Raw genomic sequence first — 21,808 nt, 5'->3', positions numbered from 1 at the left:
AATTATACAATTAGACAATAGTAAGTTTGTTTCTTTTTAATATACCTAAGGTAGGTACTAAAACGGTGAAAGCCTAGTGGTTAAGACGTCCGCCTTCTTTTCGGCAGGTTCGGGTTCGATCCCGGGCATGCACCACTAACTTTTCGGAGCTATGTGCGTTTTTAAAAACAATTAAATATCACTTGCTTTAACGGTGAAGGAAAACATCGTGAGAAAACTTGCATACCTGCGAGATCTACATGTTCTCAAAGGTGTGTGCAGTCTGCTAATCCGCATTGAGCCAGCGTAGCAGACTATGGCCTAAATCCTTCTCACTCTGAGAGGAGACCCGGCTCAGTAGTGGGCCGGTAAGGGGTTGATTATGATGATGATGAAGGTAGGTACTAGAACTGCCTGCCCAAACTTGAGCGTGGATATACGGTACCTACTGTAATATCCAATTGCTCTACCCCAGTTATGGTGAGAAAGTATTGGAAACCTACGTAGGTTCACCTAAGTAAGTATGATATATTAACAATAGCCAAAATATAAGGTTGGTAAGTATAATAACTATACCAACGTAATATTTTGGGTATTGTTTGACATCTAAGCACAATCTAAGTATAATATCGCGCATAAGTCGTATAGATACATTTTGTTCTATGCCAAGGTGGCTACCCTAGTAATTTTGTATATATATATGTATATTCGTACTTAGTGTGAGAAGCGAATTGTTTCTACATTTGCAGCAGTGATGGATGGCGGTCGCCCGCGCCACGGCCCGACAGCCCCGAAGGCGCGGCCGGCCCTCGAGCCCGATTGCTCGTCGTGGTGCTAGTATAAAATTAATAATAGAATCCTATATAATAGCCTATCTTCACTGAATATAATTTATTGAATTGAAAATGTAAAAAAATGGAGCCGAAATTTATTACAGCTAAGCTGGGTCTTCAGCGCCATGTAATCGTGTTTGAGCTAACACTATCATGTTATTATAACCAAGGCCAAGCTATTTGGTGGCATGGGCTATGGTGGGGGGGTTTTACTTTGTATTTTATATAATGAATACGGGAAAGACCCGTTATTTGGGACGCTCTTTCTAATGAGCATTAAAATAAAACGAGCATGTTAGATGCTTTTTCTGAAATTAAGGAGACCTGTAGGGCGACATTGTCTAAAACCTGCATCAATCATTATTACAATCTCAATTGTTCTGATTGGCTGAATATGTGCGATTCTTGTTGCAACAATGCATTGTGGCCAATAGTGAGCGAGCATTACCCAATCAGAGATGATTGCAATCGTGACATTGTAGCTGTCAAACAACCGCGGTAGGGCCACTGGCTTTATTTGAACCTTTAGTTACAGTTGTAAAAATGTTCTGATGCGTAAAATAAGTACTTTATTTTATTCATAGAAAACCTTCAATGAATTTAAAATAAATGTCAAAATATGAGCTCGGTGGCTATCATTCAGTGTTGACCACTGAGTCACTCAGGTCAGCCAGCGAATCACCAGCCTGGCCTAAGTACTTATATTATTTTGTAAAATACTATGATTAGCTGCGATTTCGGTACGAAAGTTGAATAGTTCATTAGGAGTAGGTACCTATTAGGATTTGGAAGCTCTCAGTCAAAACATTTAAATATTGTTCTTTCGCTTCGTATCCACTTTGTTTACGAAATCCTAATTCACGTGAGCCGCGCGCTTTGTTGGCATCAGGCTCAGGCAGGGAGAGAATGTTTGCGCAAGCTGTTAAAAAAGCCCGCCCTCGCATAGGGGCGCCCAATTAGGGCGGCGACGCTGCTGATTGGGCGTAATCGTGTTAGCATCGGAGACAAACATCCCGTCATTCCCGTGCCTTGCCGCATGTCGCGTAGCGTTGCAGACTCACCACTCATCGCACGCTGGATAACTGCATCCAAGAATAAAACAAATAGGCCTACCTAACAAAGAATGATCTCTGGTCTACACAAAAAATCTATAGAGCTTTCCTAAAGGATTGATGGTTGGCTACGCAAACATTGAAATTGCACTTTTCCTTTCAGCTTCTCTCGACCATAGCCAATTACAGTATTAAAAAACTGGCCAAGTGCGAGTCAGGCTCGCACAATGAGGGTTCCGTACTACAGTCGTATTTTTTCGACACAAATCATTTTCGTCAAACGCACACATATTTTATGATTTAGTGTACCTTACGTATACCGATACGACTTAAACACAAGCATGAGTCAGTGGCCTTCGTGAAATGCTAGAACTATAAGTGATTATGGAATAAAATATCTAAATCACATGAAAAAATTTGGCATCCTAAAAACTCTCGCCACTACAAAGTTACCCGTTTCCATTGTAAAATCTCTTTTTATAAAATCAATGATTTCTGAACTTAAACGGCAGTCTGCCACTGTCAATGTCACCTCGTGGTGAACTCTAAATGTCAAAATTGGTCAAATCCCCTCAAAATCTCGTCAAAATAAATTACCATTTACCATACAGTATAACTCTTACAAGTAATTTAATTTACAAATTACAATGGGAAAAAATTAAATCTGTATTCTTAACAAAAACATGAGTTTCTCGTAATCACAGTAAAATTACAGATAACACAGTACACAGTAAAATAACCTTTGTAATCAAATAACCTTTAATTAAGCTCAAACGATAATTTAACAGTGTAACTTATAAAATTAAAAACATTTAATTTCAACCAATTACTCAGTTTTATGTAACCATTCGTAATCTGTATTATCTTCAGTGTAATAATAAAATAAATGCATGTTGATACTATTTTTAAAGATTAGTACAATACGAGGCAAACATGTGAGTGCTATAGGATTAAACTGCTTTTGGCATTGTGCATAATGTCGATGAATTATGCTTTTGGATTTTCATTATTCCTTCTCGTTCTCGTCGGCCTGAATATTTATTTTTTCTATACTCTTAACACAGTTGGAACAAGATCTCCAAAGTTTAATGTACCAAGTATTAAGTTAGAATTTACCTCCAGTGTGTTTAAAGACATTTATGATTACCTAAACTATTTGCCAAGCAAATACAAAAGTAAAAATCCAAAGTTTTTACCAATACATAACAGTTTATTAATTTCTTTTAACTCTAGTCATCATAACATTAACACTCAGGATGTGTGGAGCGAAACAGAAAGTGTAAGTAAACATACAAAGTAAAGTAGGCTTTTTAACAGACTTAAAAAAAAGGTTATTTATTCAACGTTTATGTATGTTTGTTTGTTCACAATTATCTCAAAGACCCATGAACTAATTTTGTTAAATTTTTTATTCATGTAATGAATAAATAGTTTTCCAAACTATATAGTATATACATATAACATTATGTTCCTCCCAAGAAAAAATGAAAGTAAAAATGTTTTTACTGTACCCACACCATACAGAAATAAAAACCATTCAATTATGCATTCAGTTTATCGATTATATTTTGTAGATATTTTTATATAATAGTTATAAAAAAAATTAATAACTGTTAAAGCTGACCTAATTGTTCGACTGATAACTGTTCAGGGACAATTTAAGGAATTTATTGTTTCTAAATTGCCTAGTGGGCCATCTTCGCCATGACTTGTTTACCACCTTACAAGCAAAGATGTGCTGGCAAGCAATTTAGATCCATTACAATGCCTCTTAAAAAACCAATAAGGATTAGGTATGGGTTTAATTAAACTGCTATACCTCTTCCAACTTAGCCTGTATTAGACCACCAGGTCAGATAGCAGATAGTTTACTTATCCATCCTAATATTATAAATGCGAAGCTCTGCATCCTATGCAGAGCGCCCTGCATCTTATGTGTGTTAACGCATATGATGCAAGACATTAAGCTGAGCTGTACACCCATTTGGGGTGTACAGCTCTGCTTAATTAGTGCTTATGGGGGTATCACAGATGAAAATGTTACATTTGTACTTTGTTTTTATCTATGACACCAACAACAAATAAAGTCATTTTCTTTCTTTCTTTCTCTGTCTATCTGTCCACCTGCTTACGATTGCAATTTTGACGAAATTTGGCTCAGAGATAGCTATCATCCCAGAGCTATATGTAGGCAATTTTTTATCCCAGAAAATGGAAGTTCCCACAAGGTTTTCAAAAACCTAAATCCATGTAGACTACTAGGTGAGTAGACTATCTAGTGATTGAAAAAGTGTTATAATTGAGGTTTAATTTCCAGTGGAATAGTGAAGAGTCTCTATTTCCACACACCAATGGAGCTCCGGGAGAAATACTACATGCCATACAAACCTCACAGATAGCATTGGTAGACAATGCTCCTAAAGGAACACAATTGAAACTGTTGCTTTTACTTGAAGTAAGTTTTCAGCATTTTTTAGGGTTCCTTACCTCAAAAGGAAAAACGGATCCCTTATAGGATCACTTTGTTGTCTGTCTGTCTGTCAAGAAACCTACAGGGTACTTCCCGTTGACCTAGAATCATGAAATTTGGCAGGTAGGTAAATCTTATAGCTGACATTTGGGGAAAAATCTGAAAACCGTAAATTTGTGTTTAATCACACAAAAAAAATTTAAATTGTGGTCATTTATTTATTTATTTATTTTTATATCTTATTAGAACGGCAGTGCCACTTACACTTACTAGATGATTAATAATAAATTTAAATACAAATAAAGGTACAAGAAACAAGACACAAAATACAAAACGATAAAAGATTAAAGGATTTTGAATATGTACGCTGAGAACATTGAATGAACATTGAATGTCTTGAACTAATAATTAGTATTTTCAATTTTCTAAGTAAGATAACTATATCAAGTGGGGTACCATATGAAAGGTCTTCACCTGTGCATTCTAAAACAGATTTTTATTTATTTTTATGTATCATAGTTTTTGAATTACCCTGCAAAATGTCGAAAAAATACGACCGTAGTATGGAACCCTCATTGCGCGAGCCTGACTCGCACTTGGCCGGTTTTTTTTTAATTATTGTAGTTAAATTTTAGGGATCTTTGGCATATCACTTCATTATGATTGTTAGCAATGTTGACCCAAGTTGGTAACTGGATAGGAGTCCAAGGTCCAACATAATTTTTAAAAGATAAATAAATTAAACACCATTAGAAATTAATTAATAATTAATTAAACACCATTAATTAATTCGCCATTAGAAAATGTGCAATATGAACTGAGATTGTCATACACTTTTGCAACCTACCCACTTACATTAACTTTATTCATACAACAGAGTAAGAAGTAGGTACCTACCCTAAACACAATAATACTATTCGCTATCCAATACTGTATACATAAAAAATCTAATCTTCAATTAATAGAGCTACTATACTTATATTTAAGGGAAAACAGAAGATTTATTTCAAGCCAAAACGCTACAACTTGAACCATGTAATCAATGGGAACATCTATGGAGGTTTTGATCGTCACAACTCTGAAGTATTTGCCTATTACTTAGCAATGGTTCTAAACTTCAAATGGATTCCACCTTCTGTCATACGCCACATACATATTCACAAGGACATAGTGCCTGTTGCTACTGCAGGCTTGAAGAGGACTATGGTAAAAAATGGTAATTTAAGTCATCCTCATTTATCTAAGACATCTATTTATTTAAGGAATCATCTGCTTGACATGAATTTGTAAAATAAGATAACGCTTGCTCGAATTTTCAATCTTGAAAAGAAATAAAAGAAAATGAATTTATTCTATGCTAGTGTCTTCTTCTTTTTTCTTTGGGGCTGTGAAGGTCCTTCGACCGTCTACGATCCATTGTAATTTTGTATTGTCACAAAACAAAGACTAGCAATAAAATGCATAGATGTTCATTCTAAGGGTTGGTAATGAGAATATTGCCTAGTGATTGAATAATGCCTTTTTAGGAACCCTTATAGGATCACTTTGTTGTCTGTCTGTCTGTCAAGAAACCTACAGGGTTACTTCCCGTTGACCTAGAATCATGAAATTTACGTCACACAAAAAAATTAAATTGTGGTCATGAACTAATAGTTAGTATTTTCAACTTTCGAAGTGAGATAACTATATCAAGTGGGGTATCATAAAAAAATCTGTTTTAGAATGTACAGGTGAAGACTCACCTGTACATTCTAAAACAGATTTTTATTTATTTTTATGCATCATAGTTTTTGAATTATCGTGAAAAATGTCGAAAAAATGCGACTGTAGTACGAAACCCTCATTGCGCGAGCCTGACTCGCACTTGGCCGGTTTTTTATAATTTCAGACAGTGGATCATTGTGCATATACGGGAAATGTTTTTACTGTAAAATAAATGAGACAGTATGCCCTGACAGCAATGGAGAAATAGAAGGAGCTGCAATCCTCTATCTGGACAGACAATTCAAGATTCATAAGTCACCATGGAGGAGATCCTATAACACAAGGAAAATGGAATGGGAAACTGATAATGATTTTTGTAAGTAAGTAAATATTATGTGAAGAAATACTTTATCTTTCGCTTGTTGAATTTATCAGTACACAAACAGGCAATTAGTGTCTGTGTTATGTTTATTGATAAGTTCAAAATCAATAACTGTAGTGATAAAGTTTCCAATTTTTGTGCACAAATAGTAGATTATTAACCAAGGGGATAAAGCAGTGTCTTCTGTCTGACGATTTAAATCGCGAGCGTAACGAAGGACTCGAGGTTTACTCCCGAGCGTAGTGAGCGTGTTAAAAACTTAAATCACGAGCGAAGCGAGGGATGATGTATAATGCTTTTCGTACCACTTGCTCAAAAAAGTGACATTCTATGCCACAAAAAGCGAACATAACAATAGTCATTTCTAATCTGCTAAAAACAGGGAAAGAAAATTGTACTGAATTATATTCATTATCTAGGGGGAGAATGTGATTTAAATTTGGAATACTTACCGAAATTTATACTGAGCTACATCTGTGTTTACACCACTGAGTTTACACCACTGAGTTTGTATATAAAGCATTATACATCTTTTTGAAAAAGGAATACGCATTTATTATGCAGTTATGATTATTAAATAAAATTACGAAAACCGACGAGGCCGTATGAGCTTGATGCCTTTGCTTTTCCGACAAAAAAATATTAGTCTAGGTATTTGCCGCGTTTTTGTTTTCTTCAAATACATAAACGTTAAGTTTATTCTAATTTATTTTATAAATAAGTAAATGTTCTAAAAATACGTTTAATAAATACTTATCTCATATTATTATTGTGTTAATTTTTTCGCAAATGGTACGAAAAGTAAAGTATTTTCCTCGGTGATAAAGCTGTCTTAGTCTTGGGTGACCTTAAATCCCTCGCTACGCTCGGGAGTAAACCTCGAGTCCTTCGTTACGCTCGCGATTTAAATCGTCACCCGCGACAGAAGACACTGCTTTATCCCCTTGGTTAATAATCTACTATTTCGTTTTAGAAAAGTGAAAGGAATATTAAGTGCAAAAAGGCTGCTCAATTTGATTGATGTTGCAATTTTCGATTTCCTCATACAAAATGGTGACAGACATCGCTACGAAGTGTACAAAGATCAGATTGTTTTGCTGGACAACGGCAAAGGCTTGGGGAATGCAATGGTGGATGAGTTGGATATTTTAGCGCCGCTCTACCAATGTTGTATGTAAGTTTGTATTATTATCAAGCATAATAGTTTTGCTTAGTGTGATGTGACCTTCCATGATCACTTGAGAATGGCCAAAAATAAAGCCCTGCAGGCAACACCCAGGTACACCCTGTAAATCAAATGTACAGTACACGACAGAAAGTAATGTACATTGACTTTTAGAAGGAGATAGCAGATTTGTAGAGCGTTGTCTCTGTCACTGAGACCGACAAAACATCCTGTAGGTATGAGTGACAGATACAACGCTCTGCAAAGCGGAAATGTCATTCCAATGTACATTACTTTCTGCCGTGTACTGTAACAATCTTACTAGTGAAAAGTCAATGTTTAGAATGGGCAATGAATGCATTTCTCAAAAAGTTACCTGTGATTTGTTGATGCATCATGAAAAAGTTGACTCTTAATGTAAATGTTAGATTCTTTTTTCAGATTAACAACTTCAACTTGGCAAAATCTAGAAATGATATCTGGTGGTGTTTTAACAGATACAATTAAAAAGTTAGGGGCACTGCGAGGCCATACCCTGGCCACAGAGGAACATTTTAAGGCAGTAGAACGCAGGTTACTCAAAGTGTATGCCACTGTACAGTACTGTATTGGCAAACACGGAAGGTCGAAGGTGTTAAAAAATAGATTGTAATTATTATGCAACCCATAGTCCCTAATATAATATTTTTGTATTACTAACGATTTCGAACGAAAAACGGTTTATTTAGCGAGTGAAAAAATAGGAAGTGCCATAATTTGTGCCAGTGCCTACATCAAAGTGATATACTTACCTAATAAATAAATATTCTATAAGAACAAAAATAGTTGTTTTTATTATTAGATACTGTACCTATGTTTTTTGTAATAAGTACATATTATTATCATTTAACAAGAATTGGTACTTAAGGTAGAAGACACAAGACAGAAATTTGAATGCCATAAGTCTACTTTGTCGCATTAGTTTACAAATTGTGAAAAACCAAATTTAATTTGAATTTCGCGGGCAGACCCGTGTCTTGGGCCTTAACAGGCTACCAAGGTCAGACTATCAAGAAAGCATCTGTCTGGAGTTTGGACGCGTCTTTGTGTATATGAAGATATTGTAAATTGTTTTTCATTTTTATTGAGTCTATCTATATTGCATAAAACTAATTTTTAAACAACAGTTTTTGTTTTTTACCATTAACTTTCAGAAAGGTCAGAATCCAAACTCCTAAACGTCCTAAACAGATTTAAAAAATATATATTTGTTATGACTTAACGATGACGTTTCAAGTCAATGTCAAAAACATTCGGCAAGTGGTTTGTTTTCATTTCATCATTTTAAAACAACAAAAGATAAACTTTAAATTCCCGCAATGGCAAAGCAATTTAAAGACACATTTCTTTACTTTGCATACGGTAGCAACCTGCTGAAGAAGCGAATACGTATAAACAACCCGACTGCAGAGTTCATTGGAGTTGGCAGACTTGATGTGAGTTTGTGGCATTTATAAAGTCTTATGAATCGTGACTCCAAGACGTAAAGCGCAGTGTTGGGAGATCTCAAGCTGATGGATGGACGATCTGAAGTGGGTCGCTGTGAGCCACTGCCGGTTGCCCAGTGGATATAAGCGACACAAGATCGTTTTGTGTGGTGGTCCTTGCAAAAGATTATTTTTCCTTACAATTGTTTCGTTTTTGCAAAAGATTCTTTTATCGATTGAGACCACGTCGAGAAAATGTGCGGATAATTTTCATGTGTTGTGTTACAGGGTCATCAACTAGATTTCATGAAGTATTCTGACCATTGGAGAGGGACCTCAGCTACAATCGTACCAACTGAAAACGCTCAAATACATGTGTGGGGCGCTGTCTGGAGACTTCACAATAGTGATATGCCAGCCTTAGACAAGTAAATAACATTTAAATATATAAACTCATAAGCTGCATTCGAAGTTTAACATATTAATAACATTTTCCCTTAACACAGCTATGCTACGTAATTGCTTTCATCAAAATTTGTATTAGATAACATTATTATTGCAATCAGATATGATCAGAGGTGGGGGGTTCGATCCTGGGCACGCACCTGAAACTTTTTGGAGTTATGTGCATTTTAGGTAATTAAATATCACTTGCTTTAACGGTGAAGGAAAACATCGTGAGGAAACCTGAATGCCTGAGAGTTCTCCATAATGTTCTCAAAGGTGTGTAAAGTCTGCGAATCCGCACATGGCCACTGGCCAGCGTGGTACACTATGGCCATAGCATTTGGACAAAGGTATCGCTTCTATTAATCTTAGTATCATAAAATTCATTAAGTCTAAACATAATTAAGAAGTTGAAAATCATTTAAATTAAAAATCATCATAAATTTTCAGACAAGAAGGTGTGGACACCAACTGGTATTTTGCTAAATCTGTTGAGGTGTGGACTCCTGAGGGTGAAACAATTGAATGTCGCACATATCAACAAACTGTGAACCCTTCCCTTGATGAAGAATTGCCACCGGAAAGGAGACCATCTAGTACTTACTTAGATTGTATAGTAAATGGAGCTATTGAATGTAACTTGCCAAAAGAATACATTACACAACTAAAAAAAATACCTCACAATGGGCAGAAAGCATCACCTAAAATGATTGAAAAGTTAAACATGTAAAGATAATCCATAAATAAATTATGTTTTAATCATTGAATTCCATGTACATCTAAATTATGTCACAAATATATTTTTCTATTAATGTTTAGAGATATAAATGTAAATAATATTGTTGATGTTAAATAATAAATTTTTATTGTTATATGAATTTGTTGTTTTTATTTATGGGCCATAAATAAAAAAAACAATTTTTTTTCTATCAAATCTTTCCACAATGTGAACTGACAGAAATATAGAACTGGTAGGTAACTATACCTGTGCCTATAGTCCTTGTTCTGAGTACCTACCAGAAGGTAAGTGCTGCATAAAAAATGCAACTGGCTGTAATAACATGGTAATAGGTAATGGTAATAACCACTTCAATGACTGACTGGTTAATACTTTATTATAGGAACTGTCAAATGTCATACTAATTGTTACATTCCTACTTTTATTATAATATGTTAAAAGTTCATATATTTCATTATAAAATAATATGTTAAGACACGAAATATACAAGCCAGATACATTTTTATATTATTCTTATGGTAGCAATATGTTTTCATTTAGAATTCATATGAATAATCCAAGTGCAGAATTTGTCTCCATAGCCCGCCTAGATGCAAGTGTTTTTTCACTGAAGTACCTACCTAACTTTAGTATATAAGTAGGTCTAAGATTTAGTTTATCACTATTCCTATAGCTGTAAAACTAAAATCGATTATAGACATGCTACATAAATAATCTATTAAGTATAATATAATATGTCTATTGAAAACAAGAATTGAGTGTTGGTACCAACTTAGTCGATGTTCATATCGAAGGAAAGTAAAATTGTGCGTCTGTTTATTCTTTAATTTTAAACTGCCTAACCGATTTTAAGGAAAGCTCATTGATTTAGAAAATTGTAAATTAATGGGAGAGCCACATAAATAGCTTGCATTCAAACGGCTTCCCACGTGAACTACGGATAAATCCACACCTTCACATCACGCGCATTAGAATAGCTACATAGATGTACCTACCTATTACCAGTTTCTTACAGAATTACAGATTAGATTTCATAACATATTCAAAGTTTTGGGGAGGACCAACTGCAACACTGGTGCCCACTGCCAATGCGCACGTCTGGGGTGTCATATGGAGGTTGGACATTAAAAATATCGCTAAACTTGACGAGTAAGAGTACCTACAATAATAAATAATTAATAACTTTATTTTAAGTCCTTGGCCACTTTGTAACAAGTATAGTCCGCGACAGGTCGAGATAGCAATCGGGGTATGAGGCGGGGAGACACCCCGCACACCCGCGTTTGTCCGCACCAGGTTAGCAGGGGGCTGTGCGGGGCGTGCCCTCCCCGATTGCCATCTCGACCTGTCGCGTACTATATCTAAGTAGGTATCACTCTTCAGTTCGGAAAGCAGGTGACAAGTCGACAAGACCCTCAGTGATTAATTTTCATCATCACCAACCCATACCTATTGAGCATGAGTCTCCACTCAGAATGAGTTTAGGCCATAGTCCACCAGACTAAGCAAGTGCGGATAGGCAGACTTCATACACCTTTGAGAACTCTCAGACTTGCAGGTTTTGTGTTCTCTCAGTGATGTTTATCTAAGTAGGTATAGCTATAGGTACTCTTTCCAAAAATCAACATTTAATAATACCTACTCGATGGCAATCGGGGAGGGAACGCCCCGCACACCGGCACAGCTAATCCAGTGCGGGGCGTCCCCCCGCCTCATGCCCCGATTGCAATCTCGACCTGTCGCGGACTATTGGTACCTACCTAACTGTTCAACTTTTCAGACAAGAAGGTGTAGATAGAAAAATTTATTATCCAAAACATGTTGAAGTCTTAACACCTTACATGGGCACTTACAAGTGTCGCGTGTACGTGAACAAAGTGAATCCGTTACCGAGATGCGACAACGACGACATACCGGCAGAGAGATGGCCGTCATGGACTTATAAGGAGATAATAATCCTAGGTGCTATGGAGCACCAGCTGCCCCAATATTACATCCAAGCCTTGGAAAAAATTAAACAAAATGGTGACAAAGGATGTTTCAAGATGTATACCCTTTTATTGAAGTTTGTTAACGAAGAGCCTTGCGTATGTGATATATCGAAGAAAAAGGAGAAGCCTCAAATTTGGATTTCTTAGGCATTAAGGAAAAAATAAAAAGCAATAAATAAACTGTCAATAACAATAATAACCATTAATGTTATTAATTCAAATTTCACATCAAGGCAGGTGAGGTCGTAAGAGTGTGGAGAAGCAATAAGAAAACATTTCAATTAAAAAACAAATTTTATTTTAAGAACGTTATAGACCTTGTTTTTATTAACTTGGTATAAAATATATTTAAACAAGGGTTATATTTAGGATACATCGATATTCAAAACTATTTTTTCGCTAATTCTTGTAACTTTTTTAATAATATAAATATTAAAATTATTATTAATAGGTACTCGGTTTTCATTAAATTAAATATAAAAATTATACACTATATCTTAATAGTTTGGTGAATTTGTATCTAAACTGAGCATATAGCACAACGCCACCCCGACACTACACTCGTACAACACGCACACAAACACACGAGGAACACATCCATTGGAAATTATTTTATCAGTCCACATTCATGAATAACATAATCACTAAAATGAGGTAAAGTGCCCTAATCAGTGGAAATCATAACAATAAGAAATACTGATGTAATGTAACGATTGAAATAACTTTCACTCAGTCAATAAATAATTGTTATTCCAATAAGTGTCTATCTATAATGTAATATTTACAATAATTCAGATTAAGTAACTTCAAATTCGGTATGAGTACCATACCGCACACTCATCGTCATGATCGAAGATTATACCGACTTGCGATTCCAATTCAACATACCACCTTGCTTGGCTATATTGCAATCAAATGGAATGGAATTGAATTAAAATTATCCGCTACAATTATTTATTATATTTGTTATAACCAAATATTTTCCCCTGTACTTTATATCTGCAAATCGGGCGTTAACCATGATATGCATAATTATAACGAATAGACGACTAAAGCCCGCAAATAACGCTGTGTGAGGCAACGTTGTGCGTTGCCCCAGCCACTCCACGCAAGTGCGCTCATATCTCACTTAAAGCTGCCCTTAACAATAAATAGCTGACGCCATCACGCCAGGAACCGGGAAACCTTAACTTACACGAGTTTTGTGTTGAAAGAGCGACGGTGGAGTGCCTCGACTGGCTCGTAGAAAGCGACTACAGCCGCTGTATTACACAGTCAAGTTATTACTTAACGACACTCCAGCCAAGTTAGCTTCCAATTAGGTGGATACTGGTTGAGAGCCATTACGTGTAGCATAACAGTTCGAATTCACAGCACTACTACGCTCGCCTTAATGTACCTTTTATATATATTATTATCATAAACAGGAACGTAATCCGATCTTGTCTTAAGTACCAACTAATGCTAGAAAACGAACTCTAATAACCGAAATCAATTCTATCTGTAATCTGTCGATAAGTTACTTAGCAACGTTGTTATTTGTCAAAATTGTATAATCTTTCTTGACGAATAACAATGTTGCTCAGTAACTTATCGACAGATTTCAGATAGAATGATTATTAAATTCGATCGTAAATGGTTCAATTACACGAAAAAACTCCCAATTAGCAGCCACCTTTACAGATTACAAAGTAGAAAATATGTTTCGGTATAATATTATGTGGTGACCTGTAAGTTTTACATTTGTAACGATAAGCTCGTGGCACTAAGCAATTTCTTAATTGTTGACTCTCTCGATTAGTAGACAAATATTCCTTTTAAAACTGGTCAAGTCACTGGAAGAGAAGGATAAGAATTAAGAACAAACGCAATGCGCCTTGAGCCCTTTTTGAATTTGAAACAAAAACTGTTTGTCATCGGTTAACAATGTGAACATAATCATAATTTACTATGTAATATTTTTAATTAAGTTTTCAGATATCGTGGATCAAATCCAAATATCAGACGCATTTTATAATACGATGTATAAACAACATACGAGTACTAGCAAATTCGTCTCGAAATTCTCCACCATTTGGCCATCCTCATTGCTATTATTTAGTAGCCCTACTCATATGCCAACAGTCACGGTTTCACACTTCCTTATAATTTACACATAATTTTATTAAGTTACGAATTATAACATTAAATGAGTGAAGTTAACTGCAGGTGTCAAACTGTGCGTGTTGGCATTTGAATAAGGCTGTATAAACGAAATTATTATAATCAATCTATCTAAAATCTGTCGATAAGTCATCTGTCAAAAATCACATGGGTCATGGTCTTTTTGACAGACAACAATGTTGCTCAGTAACTTATTGATGGATTACAGATAGATTAATTTTAAATGGTCGTAATTTTGCCGTCCTAAATTAAAGATAACTTAGAAATACAAAACTATAATTTTAGAGGTCTCACGTTACAGTAGCTGCTCTAGCAATTATTATATATTATTACAAAATACACGCTGAAATGATGTCTGCAATTACTTATCACTCGTATAATTCTCTCGATTAAAAAAATGTGTAAATAAATAAACTAATAATTAATCATTGTGTACAAGTATGTCCAATTTTATAGTAACCTAAGAGCCAGCGTGTGCCAGACCTTCCTTATTTTATAAAAGCTGAAAGTTTCTCTGCGTTTCTCTCCCCAACATTGGGAGGAACGTATGTTTGCATGTTTGTTTGGATCATGGTGGCTTTGGGAGAAAACAAACAGATATCATGTCATGCATTGTCAGACAGTATGGTGGCAACCCCTTGCCAGACACCTTAAAAGTTTAATAAATTATTAACGTTTAAGGGTGTCTGACGGGGGTTCTCACGACACTACGTGTCTGTTAATGCATGACGTGATTTCTAATACTACCCCGAAGAGAATTAAAAAAAATTGTCTTTATACTAGGACGTAAGATTTTTACACCTTTATTACCTGTATACCCAAAGCAACCATGATCCAAACAAACGTTCCTCCCAGTGTTGGGGACAATACGCAGAGAAACTTTCAGCTTTTATAAAATAAGGAAGGTCTGGCACGCGCTCGATCTCTCTCTATAGGTCCTTGTACAAAATTACACGTTTTCGATTAACCATAGGTATTTGTTACACATATTGTAGTACCTTGAAATACTACTATTTTTGTAACAACTAAGTACCTAACAAATAAAAACTTCGTCGGAAAGGGACATCAATGTTTCTGCGGCTAAAATTGAATATTATGTACTACCGATTCATTTTGTTAACATTTGTAGCTAATGTAACGATTCACCCTTAAAAATAAATCAACATTCGTGTTTTCGTGTCATATTCCTCTTTCAATCAACAATCCTGCATTCCAATGAAGGCTGGATTTCTGAAGGCACTCGTTTATACCCTTAAACCACATTATCGTAAAGTTATCAACATCACACTGGCCTCGCTGTGGCGCGGCCAATGTCCAGGATTGTTGTATAATGGAGTCTAACTTTGGTTGGATATACAACTATTGTACAAATAGCTCACTATTTCATATTACTGTAACATATAGTGTGTCTAGCGTATATTTTACATAATAAAGAATGCTATTAAAATTTTTAACTATTTTAAATTTTTATTAAAATTTTCGAATACAACTTGTTAATCTAAAGAATTACTTTAAAAGCATCAATACATGCTCCATCGTGACCGCCGCTGCTCGTCCTCTACTCGGATATACCTAATCGCCCTAGCTCTATGTATAATGCGAGTCCACTTGTCAGTTTATTGTATAAAGGTCCTGCAAATCCGCTAGACTTTGGCTACGGAGTATAGATAATTCACACTACGCAATAATTGTAAAATTATCATATTATATAACGACTATGTAACAACAATGGCAGAATATCTATTGCATTGTAATTGATACGGAACACATCGATTTCAGTTTCGTCTTATGTACTCGAAGAAGCCTTCGACGCGAACAGCGCTACATGTACAAAATAATAACGTATCTAAATACAATATAATAATAAAATCTTAATTTAGCGTTTTGATTTGTATTAAGTCTTTGGTGGTTAAATCCGATCTATGAAAATTATTTCCTCATTATAAAATAGAAACGACAAACGAAAACGATACGCCGATCGAACTATGAGTATTATCAGCATACGCGACGAGTGGCAAACTGCGTCGCGGCGAGCGACGCGCTTCAAAAAAAGCGCTCTAGCAATAACAGAAACTTAAGGTAAACGCGAATCCGGCGCTCGCTGGGACGCTCGCCTCGCCCGGCAAGGGAGCGCGGACTCCAATACAAACGAATTAAAATAATTTGTACACGACCTCACTACGTCACGTTAGGTACTATACACACTTTACAGCTTACACGGTAAACTTAACGATAATAGGCTGCGTCACAAATGACATCGATACAACTATATTACTGAGGTAAACTATATAGGATTCTGTCCGCTCGGCCCCGGCGACTGCCGCGCGGCGCTCGACGTGATAAATGCAAAGGCCGGCGGGCGCCGGGTCGCGGCGGCAATAAATAAACGACGCGGCGAACGATTCACTAGCTACGCTTACACCTAGGATTCGAAGAGCCGGGCGGGCGCCGCGGCCTGAGGTAGATATCGGTGCGAGGGCGGGCGGGGGCTAGCGCGCCGGCTCGCGCAGCACGCCGTTGGGGCCGGCGCGCGCCTTGAGCGCGATGGCGCGCGGCTCGGGCGGCGCCAGTGGCTCAGCGGCCGCGTCGTCGTCGGCGCGCGAGCGCAGCGACGACAGCTCGCGCACCCACGACGCGAGCCGCCCCGACACGCCGAACAGGTTGGAGCCCGAGCCCGTGGCCACCGCGCCCACGTTTACCTCCGCGCTCTCACTCTCCTCCTCCACTGCAACAAACCGAACGCGTCACAAATTGCACCTTGTGCCATACAATAATGAGCCTTGAGAGATTGGTGTTTGTAAAGAACACGAATATGAATTGAAAACTAGGGAGTGCACAAACTCCCGGTATCATCTCGGCTGGTTAGCCCAATAACAAATTAGGAGTTTAGACTTATTTCTTGGACACTTTCCAAAGTGTATTTAAATCACATAGCTACTGAGATACGGAATAGGCCTGCTGGTGTCACTTTCCAGATGAGGCAATTCGGAAAATCTTATTTTCTAACTGCAAGCTTGATTGCGGTAGAATGACAGCTACAATGTCATGATCGCAATCACCTCTGATTGGTTGACGCTCGCTCACTATTGATGCATTGTTGCCATAGAGCAGAAACAAAGAGGAGTTGGCCTAAGCAACTGTGCACTGTGATTTTCAACTAGGTCCTGACGTCATCACTGTGGGCGGGGCCTTAGTTAGTATGCTGTCTGCGTTCGTCAGGTTCACATATATTGAGACTCGTATTATCGGTGTGTTTTCGCGTTTTTAAGAACAAAAGGATGAAGTGTTGTGTTTTATCGTGTCAAAGTTATTCAGACAGACGTTCTGATGCTATGAATGGTATCACATTTCATTTGTAAGTAATTTTATACGTAATTATTAAAATAGTTCTAGATTATTGACATCTAGTGTGAGATAGCTGAACTATGTAGTGACATCAATATATCGATGTTAGGTCGCTAAGCGAGTAGTTTTGCTACTAACCCGCAGATGGAAAATTGAGAAGTGGGCGGCGTTCCACAACCCCTCACCCCGCAAAATGTCACTCGATATTTCATAGGGAAATCTTAATACAACATCTCCTCTTTGTTTCTGCTCTATGATTGTTGCAACAAGAATATCATAAATTTAGCCAATCACAACAATTGCGATTGTAATAATGATTGAATAGATCTACCGTTCTTTTGACATGGCAGTTGACCTATAGAGTCAAAATGGCGCGTGAGAAGTCATTTTGTACAGACTATACTCGTACTTAGCAACGTTATTAGAATTTGTCAAATATTTCAGATCAAACTAATTATTCTTAATTAATTATCGGCCGTAGTAGACGAAAAAATACGATCTCTACGAAACAGAACTTAATTTCGTACAACATAATATTATTTGAATTTCCTCAACAGTTGAGCCTTGACATAATATACCAGTACCTACCTAATGAAAAAACAGTAGGACCAATCATTTTTGATAAAATTCTCTACGAATACAAAACACATAAAAGCGAAGTTTAACATTTCTAAATAGCATTGTATAAATAGATTTAAGCCACATCCATAGGGGACATAATATAAACTAAGCAACAAAATGTAGGCAATCCTACTAATAAAAAATTTCCAAGTCAAAGCGGAAAAGTATTATAGAAAGATAAAATGTTATAATTGAACATGGCTTTAGCCAGCCCAACATGCGACGGTATATTTTGTTTACACGTGCAGTTGCAACGGTATGTTGTACAATTTGTTCAGGTTTCAACTACATACACGCTTCACGTACGGCGTAAAGACCTGCGCAGACGGCAGGCAGAGGATTTTAAATTTATAAATAGAATTTAATATTTATCTGATCGAAATAAGGTATATATTTCAATGCTCGGTGTTCCACAGAAAACTGCGCTGCGGTGCTCCGAGGTCAATCACCGAGTATTGAAATATATGCCTTATTTCGATTAATATTAAATATTAAATTCAATTGATAGATTTAAAATCCTCTGCCGTCCCGTTCCCTAATGTGCGCGCAGGCCCTCAGTCTATTCTAGGAGCCAATTCCACGGCCACAGTCCCAAATTCAGAGTTCAGCTGCATACATTGTCAAAAGTGAGCAATCAAAGACCAATATTTATTTGATTGCTCAGTTTTGAACAGAACCGAGTTTCCTCTCAGAGTACGACGCTTAACAAGCAATAAGATTTTGCAATTCTACTGTAATTGCTTTGGTTTGCAAGTAACAACAATGTGCTATAGGTATACCGTTTCACTCAGACGGCTGGTGACGTAAGGCGCCGGTTGCGGGAGAGCGCCAGTTGACGTAAATATCAGGTTTCTCAACGTCGCTGTCGCCCTCTCGCAACCCGCATTCTACTTAATGAGCCGATTTGTGAATTGTGAATTGATCATAAATAAATCTGATACAAAGCATTTTGTATTAGATTTATTTATCATCAATAAATATTGACTATTATGGTAGTAAGTTGTTAATTTCGCCGTAAATGACAGGTCTAAAAGGTCTTCCTTTTCACGATGTGAAAAAGGATGGCATAATTCAGACCTATCAACTTAGTTCAGCTAAAAGATTTAGTACACAACCGATTCAGTACCATAATCGAGTGCTATCTATGCTACAATGATATTTTTGGTCACTCAGAAAATGATAACACATGAAGCGTAATCTACGTCTGAGTACAACATGCAATGACCGTTACTTACAGTGAACAGAGTGCCGCCTGCTCGGCACACACTTCTGTAGGCACGAGCGTGCAACAAACAAGGGTTAAACATTACTACTTATACTACTTTATTTACAATAGTTGTAACTTATATGTTATCATTTACTGAAGTTAACGAACAGTACAAACGGCAATCTTTGGTGCTAGTTCAGTTGTACAAATCTCTAAACTTATCTAAACTGACAAGTCTAAATGTAATACTGCCTTTGTGAACATTGTGAAAAGAATAGCACTACTTTTACACCATGTCAATTTAGTTTAGTTTAGAGTTGTGACAATTGAATCAGCCCCGTTATTCAACTCTACAAATGCAATTACTGAGTATGCGGATTGTGGAGTAATGCAGTCATAAGTTAGGGATAATATTTACTAATTACCTACTAATGATAATATGCGCAATGCTATTCAATTATCATACCTATGAATAGTGTTTCGAAAAGTGGTTGAGCCAAAATTTAAAGTGAAATATTTTAAATTCAATGATAACAAAAAAACTTCTCAGAATGCATTCATTTTTAAGTTACTTACAGATAGTGATCTCGTGGTACCGCACACTTTAATCTCGTTAATTTTTTCTCCGGGTTTTCCAAGTATGCCTTTCATGCGCGATAAAAATAACGACAATAAGCTATAGACATGAACCAAACTATACCGTGGCTATGTCCTCGTAATTATCGAGTGATTGAAGTGACTTGCCCAGGACGGTGCACTGCAGTGTGCACATACTTTCGTCGCGTCCATAGCGCCTAGCTCCGTCATCGAATTGCCCCCTGCCTCACGCCAACGAGTTCATGACCAAGTTACTGGTTGGATCCGGAAAGCTACAGCTTAAAATGTTACTGCTATGTGTACTAACCCAGGGTGAGGCGCTGCAGAGCGTACATCTCCTGTCTCTGCGGCGTGTGGAAGAAGGAGCGGTGGCGGAAGTAGGGCTGCGCGGCGGGCGCCAAGTCAGCCACGAGTAGCACGAAGGAGGGCGCAGTGGGCAGAAAAATAGAACTCACCCATGGCGGTGCGCTGCAGAGCGTACATCTCCTGTCCCTGCGGCGTGTGGAAGAAGGAGCGGTGTCGGAAGTAGGGCTGCGCGGCGGGCGCCAAGTCGGCCACGAGCTGCAGGAAGGAGGGGCGCAGCGCGGCGCGGTGCGCCCAGCACGCGCGCATGAGCTCGTACAGGCGGTCGGGGCAGTGCTCGGGCCGCTCCATCACACCGCCCTCCACCACGTAGCGCACCACCTGCTCGTTCGACAGCCCCTGCGACCACACGCTAGATAGTTTGCGCCGGTAGCACATCATGTGAGGTGCAGTCCGCGGGACAAAGCAAGCGCACAATCTCGTAGGCCTACTTTGAGCACTTAGCGTCATCTTTTTGTGTCGCAAATTCCTACATCATATTATATTCAGCGACATATAGAAGGCGTTCGGTCTATGCAAAATTTTAACGAACATTTGACACTGAAATACAGCGCGTGGCGAGCAACTACTACTGCCAGGTATGATCACCTTTTTATGGTAATACATTAAAACGCTATCGAGAACTGATGATAAATAAAAAGTAGGTAAAATTTACTGACAAACAAGTAAGAACAGTGTAAGTAACAAGTAAGAAAAGTGTGTGTGCAATAGAGATTTCTAAATCAGTACCTTTATTATAAATGCGAAAGTGTGTTTGTTTGTTGGTTTGTCCTTCAATCACGTCACAACGGTGCAACGGATTGACGTGATTTGCATGGGTAGGTATAGATTTTTATCCCGGTAAATCAAAGAGTTTCCACGGGATTTTTAAGAACCTAAATCCACGCGTACGAAGTCGCGGGCATCAGCTAGTAAATAATGAAGAACAGATACGGATAGACGTTAGATATTGTAACGGGAACCAATACACACCTGATATGGCTGCATAGCGAGTGTGGCCATCTCCCACAATACTACACCATAACTCCACACGTCAGTGCTGCTTGAAAATACCTATAGAAAAGGAAAGAAAAGATAAAAATAGATCATGCGAGCAATAACTGGAACCGTTGCATTTTACTTAACTTTTACCAAAAAATTTGGGTATTTTCCTACTTTTGAATTTGATAAATATTATTACTTATAAACTAGGATAAAAATAATGACGTACGCTGAAAAAATATTAAAATCGAACAAAGATTTACAAAGTTACAGACATTTTAATTTTGGAGTGGGAGGGTCTTC

The 21,808-nt window shown here is 37.3% G+C and overlaps 4 protein-coding genes across 7 annotated transcripts in view; 3 read left to right on the top strand and 1 right to left on the bottom strand.

Moving 5' to 3' along the window:
• The first annotated feature begins 2,404 nt into the window (after nucleotides 1-2,404).
• LOC117992352 (glycosaminoglycan xylosylkinase homolog) lies at nucleotides 2,405-8,407 on the top strand. Of its 2 annotated transcripts, none has more exons than XM_034980042.2 (6): nucleotides 2,405-3,143; nucleotides 4,182-4,319; nucleotides 5,322-5,550; nucleotides 6,223-6,418; nucleotides 7,394-7,590; nucleotides 8,027-8,159. In XM_034980042.2, exons 1-6 carry the CDS (start codon nucleotides 2,841-2,843, stop codon nucleotides 8,029-8,031), a joined length of 1,068 nt encoding a protein of 355 aa, XP_034835933.1. In that variant the 5' UTR covers nucleotides 2,405-2,840; the 3' UTR covers nucleotides 8,032-8,159. The 2 variants fall into 2 exon arrangements, with proteins under 2 accessions (XP_034835933.1, XP_034835925.1); XM_034980034.2 differs by having other exon boundaries at nucleotides 2,406-3,143; nucleotides 7,394-7,594; nucleotides 8,027-8,407.
• A 126-nt stretch (nucleotides 8,408-8,533) lies between these two features.
• On the top strand, nucleotides 8,534-10,376 carry LOC117992418 (gamma-glutamylcyclotransferase-like). The gene is made up of 3 exons (XM_034980110.2): nucleotides 8,534-9,060; nucleotides 9,340-9,479; nucleotides 9,949-10,376. The coding sequence occupies exons 1-3, from the start codon at nucleotides 8,944-8,946 to the stop codon at nucleotides 10,226-10,228; spliced, it is 537 nt and encodes a 178-aa protein (XP_034836001.1). The 5' UTR covers nucleotides 8,534-8,943; the 3' UTR covers nucleotides 10,229-10,376.
• Nucleotides 10,377-10,513: 137 nt separating this feature from the next.
• Nucleotides 10,514-12,605, top strand: LOC117991129 (gamma-glutamylcyclotransferase-like). Its single transcript, XM_034978686.2, has 3 exons — nucleotides 10,514-10,829; nucleotides 11,253-11,386; nucleotides 12,018-12,605. The coding sequence occupies exons 1-3, from the start codon at nucleotides 10,704-10,706 to the stop codon at nucleotides 12,373-12,375; spliced, it is 618 nt and encodes a 205-aa protein (XP_034834577.1). The 5' UTR covers nucleotides 10,514-10,703; the 3' UTR covers nucleotides 12,376-12,605.
• The window catches only part of LOC117988881 (insulin-like receptor), a 96,802-nt gene continuing 87,497 nt past the window's right edge, over nucleotides 12,504-21,808 (bottom strand). For 2 of the 3 annotated variants that reach the window (XM_069502493.1, XM_069502497.1), the window contains 3 exons: nucleotides 21,497-21,577; nucleotides 20,617-20,863; nucleotides 12,504-17,116 (listed from right to left, as the gene is read on the bottom strand). In XM_069502493.1, coding sequence (XP_069358594.1) covers nucleotides 16,881-17,116; nucleotides 20,617-20,863; nucleotides 21,497-21,577 — 564 coding nt within the window. In that variant the 3' untranslated portion in view covers nucleotides 12,504-16,880. Of the gene's footprint in view, nucleotides 17,117-19,592; nucleotides 19,627-20,616; nucleotides 20,864-21,496; nucleotides 21,578-21,808 lie in introns of all 3 variants that reach the window. The other variant, XM_069502503.1, reaches the window with a different exon arrangement.

Source organism: Maniola hyperantus, chromosome 2 (assembly GCF_902806685.2).
Source record: "Maniola hyperantus chromosome 2, iAphHyp1.2, whole genome shotgun sequence".
Taxonomy (NCBI): Eukaryota; Metazoa; Arthropoda; class Insecta; order Lepidoptera; family Nymphalidae; genus Maniola; species Maniola hyperantus.
This window is presented reverse-complemented; position numbering and strand designations above follow the sequence as displayed.

What these genes read in the sequence shown, in the direction of transcription:
- LOC117991129 (XM_034978686.2), top strand. Translation starts at nt 10,704, where the DNA reads ATGTTAAGACACGAAATATACAAGCCAGATACATTTTTATATTATTCT. An exon ending in TCTCCATAGCCCGCCTAGAT is followed by an intron (nt 10,830 to 11,252) that starts GCAAGTGTTTTT and finishes AGTTTCTTACAG; the next exon opens with AATTACAGATTAGATTTCAT. An exon ending in AATATCGCTAAACTTGACGA is followed by an intron (nt 11,387 to 12,017) that starts GTAAGAGTACCT and finishes TCAACTTTTCAG; the next exon opens with ACAAGAAGGTGTAGATAGAA.
- LOC117992352 (XM_034980034.2), top strand. Translation starts at nt 2,841, where the DNA reads ATGTCGATGAATTATGCTTTTGGATTTTCATTATTCCTTCTCGTTCTC. An exon ending in TGTGGAGCGAAACAGAAAGT is followed by an intron (nt 3,144 to 4,181) that starts GTAAGTAAACAT and finishes TTTAATTTCCAG; the next exon opens with TGGAATAGTGAAGAGTCTCT. An exon ending in ACTGATAATGATTTTTGTAA is followed by an intron (nt 6,419 to 7,393) that starts GTAAGTAAATAT and finishes ATTTCGTTTTAG; the next exon opens with AAAAGTGAAAGGAATATTAA.
- LOC117992418 (XM_034980110.2), top strand. Translation starts at nt 8,944, where the DNA reads ATGGCAAAGCAATTTAAAGACACATTTCTTTACTTTGCATACGGTAGC. An exon ending in TTGGAGTTGGCAGACTTGAT is followed by an intron (nt 9,061 to 9,339) that starts GTGAGTTTGTGG and finishes GTTGTGTTACAG; the next exon opens with GGTCATCAACTAGATTTCAT. An exon ending in GATATGCCAGCCTTAGACAA is followed by an intron (nt 9,480 to 9,948) that starts GTAAATAACATT and finishes ATAAATTTTCAG; the next exon opens with ACAAGAAGGTGTGGACACCA.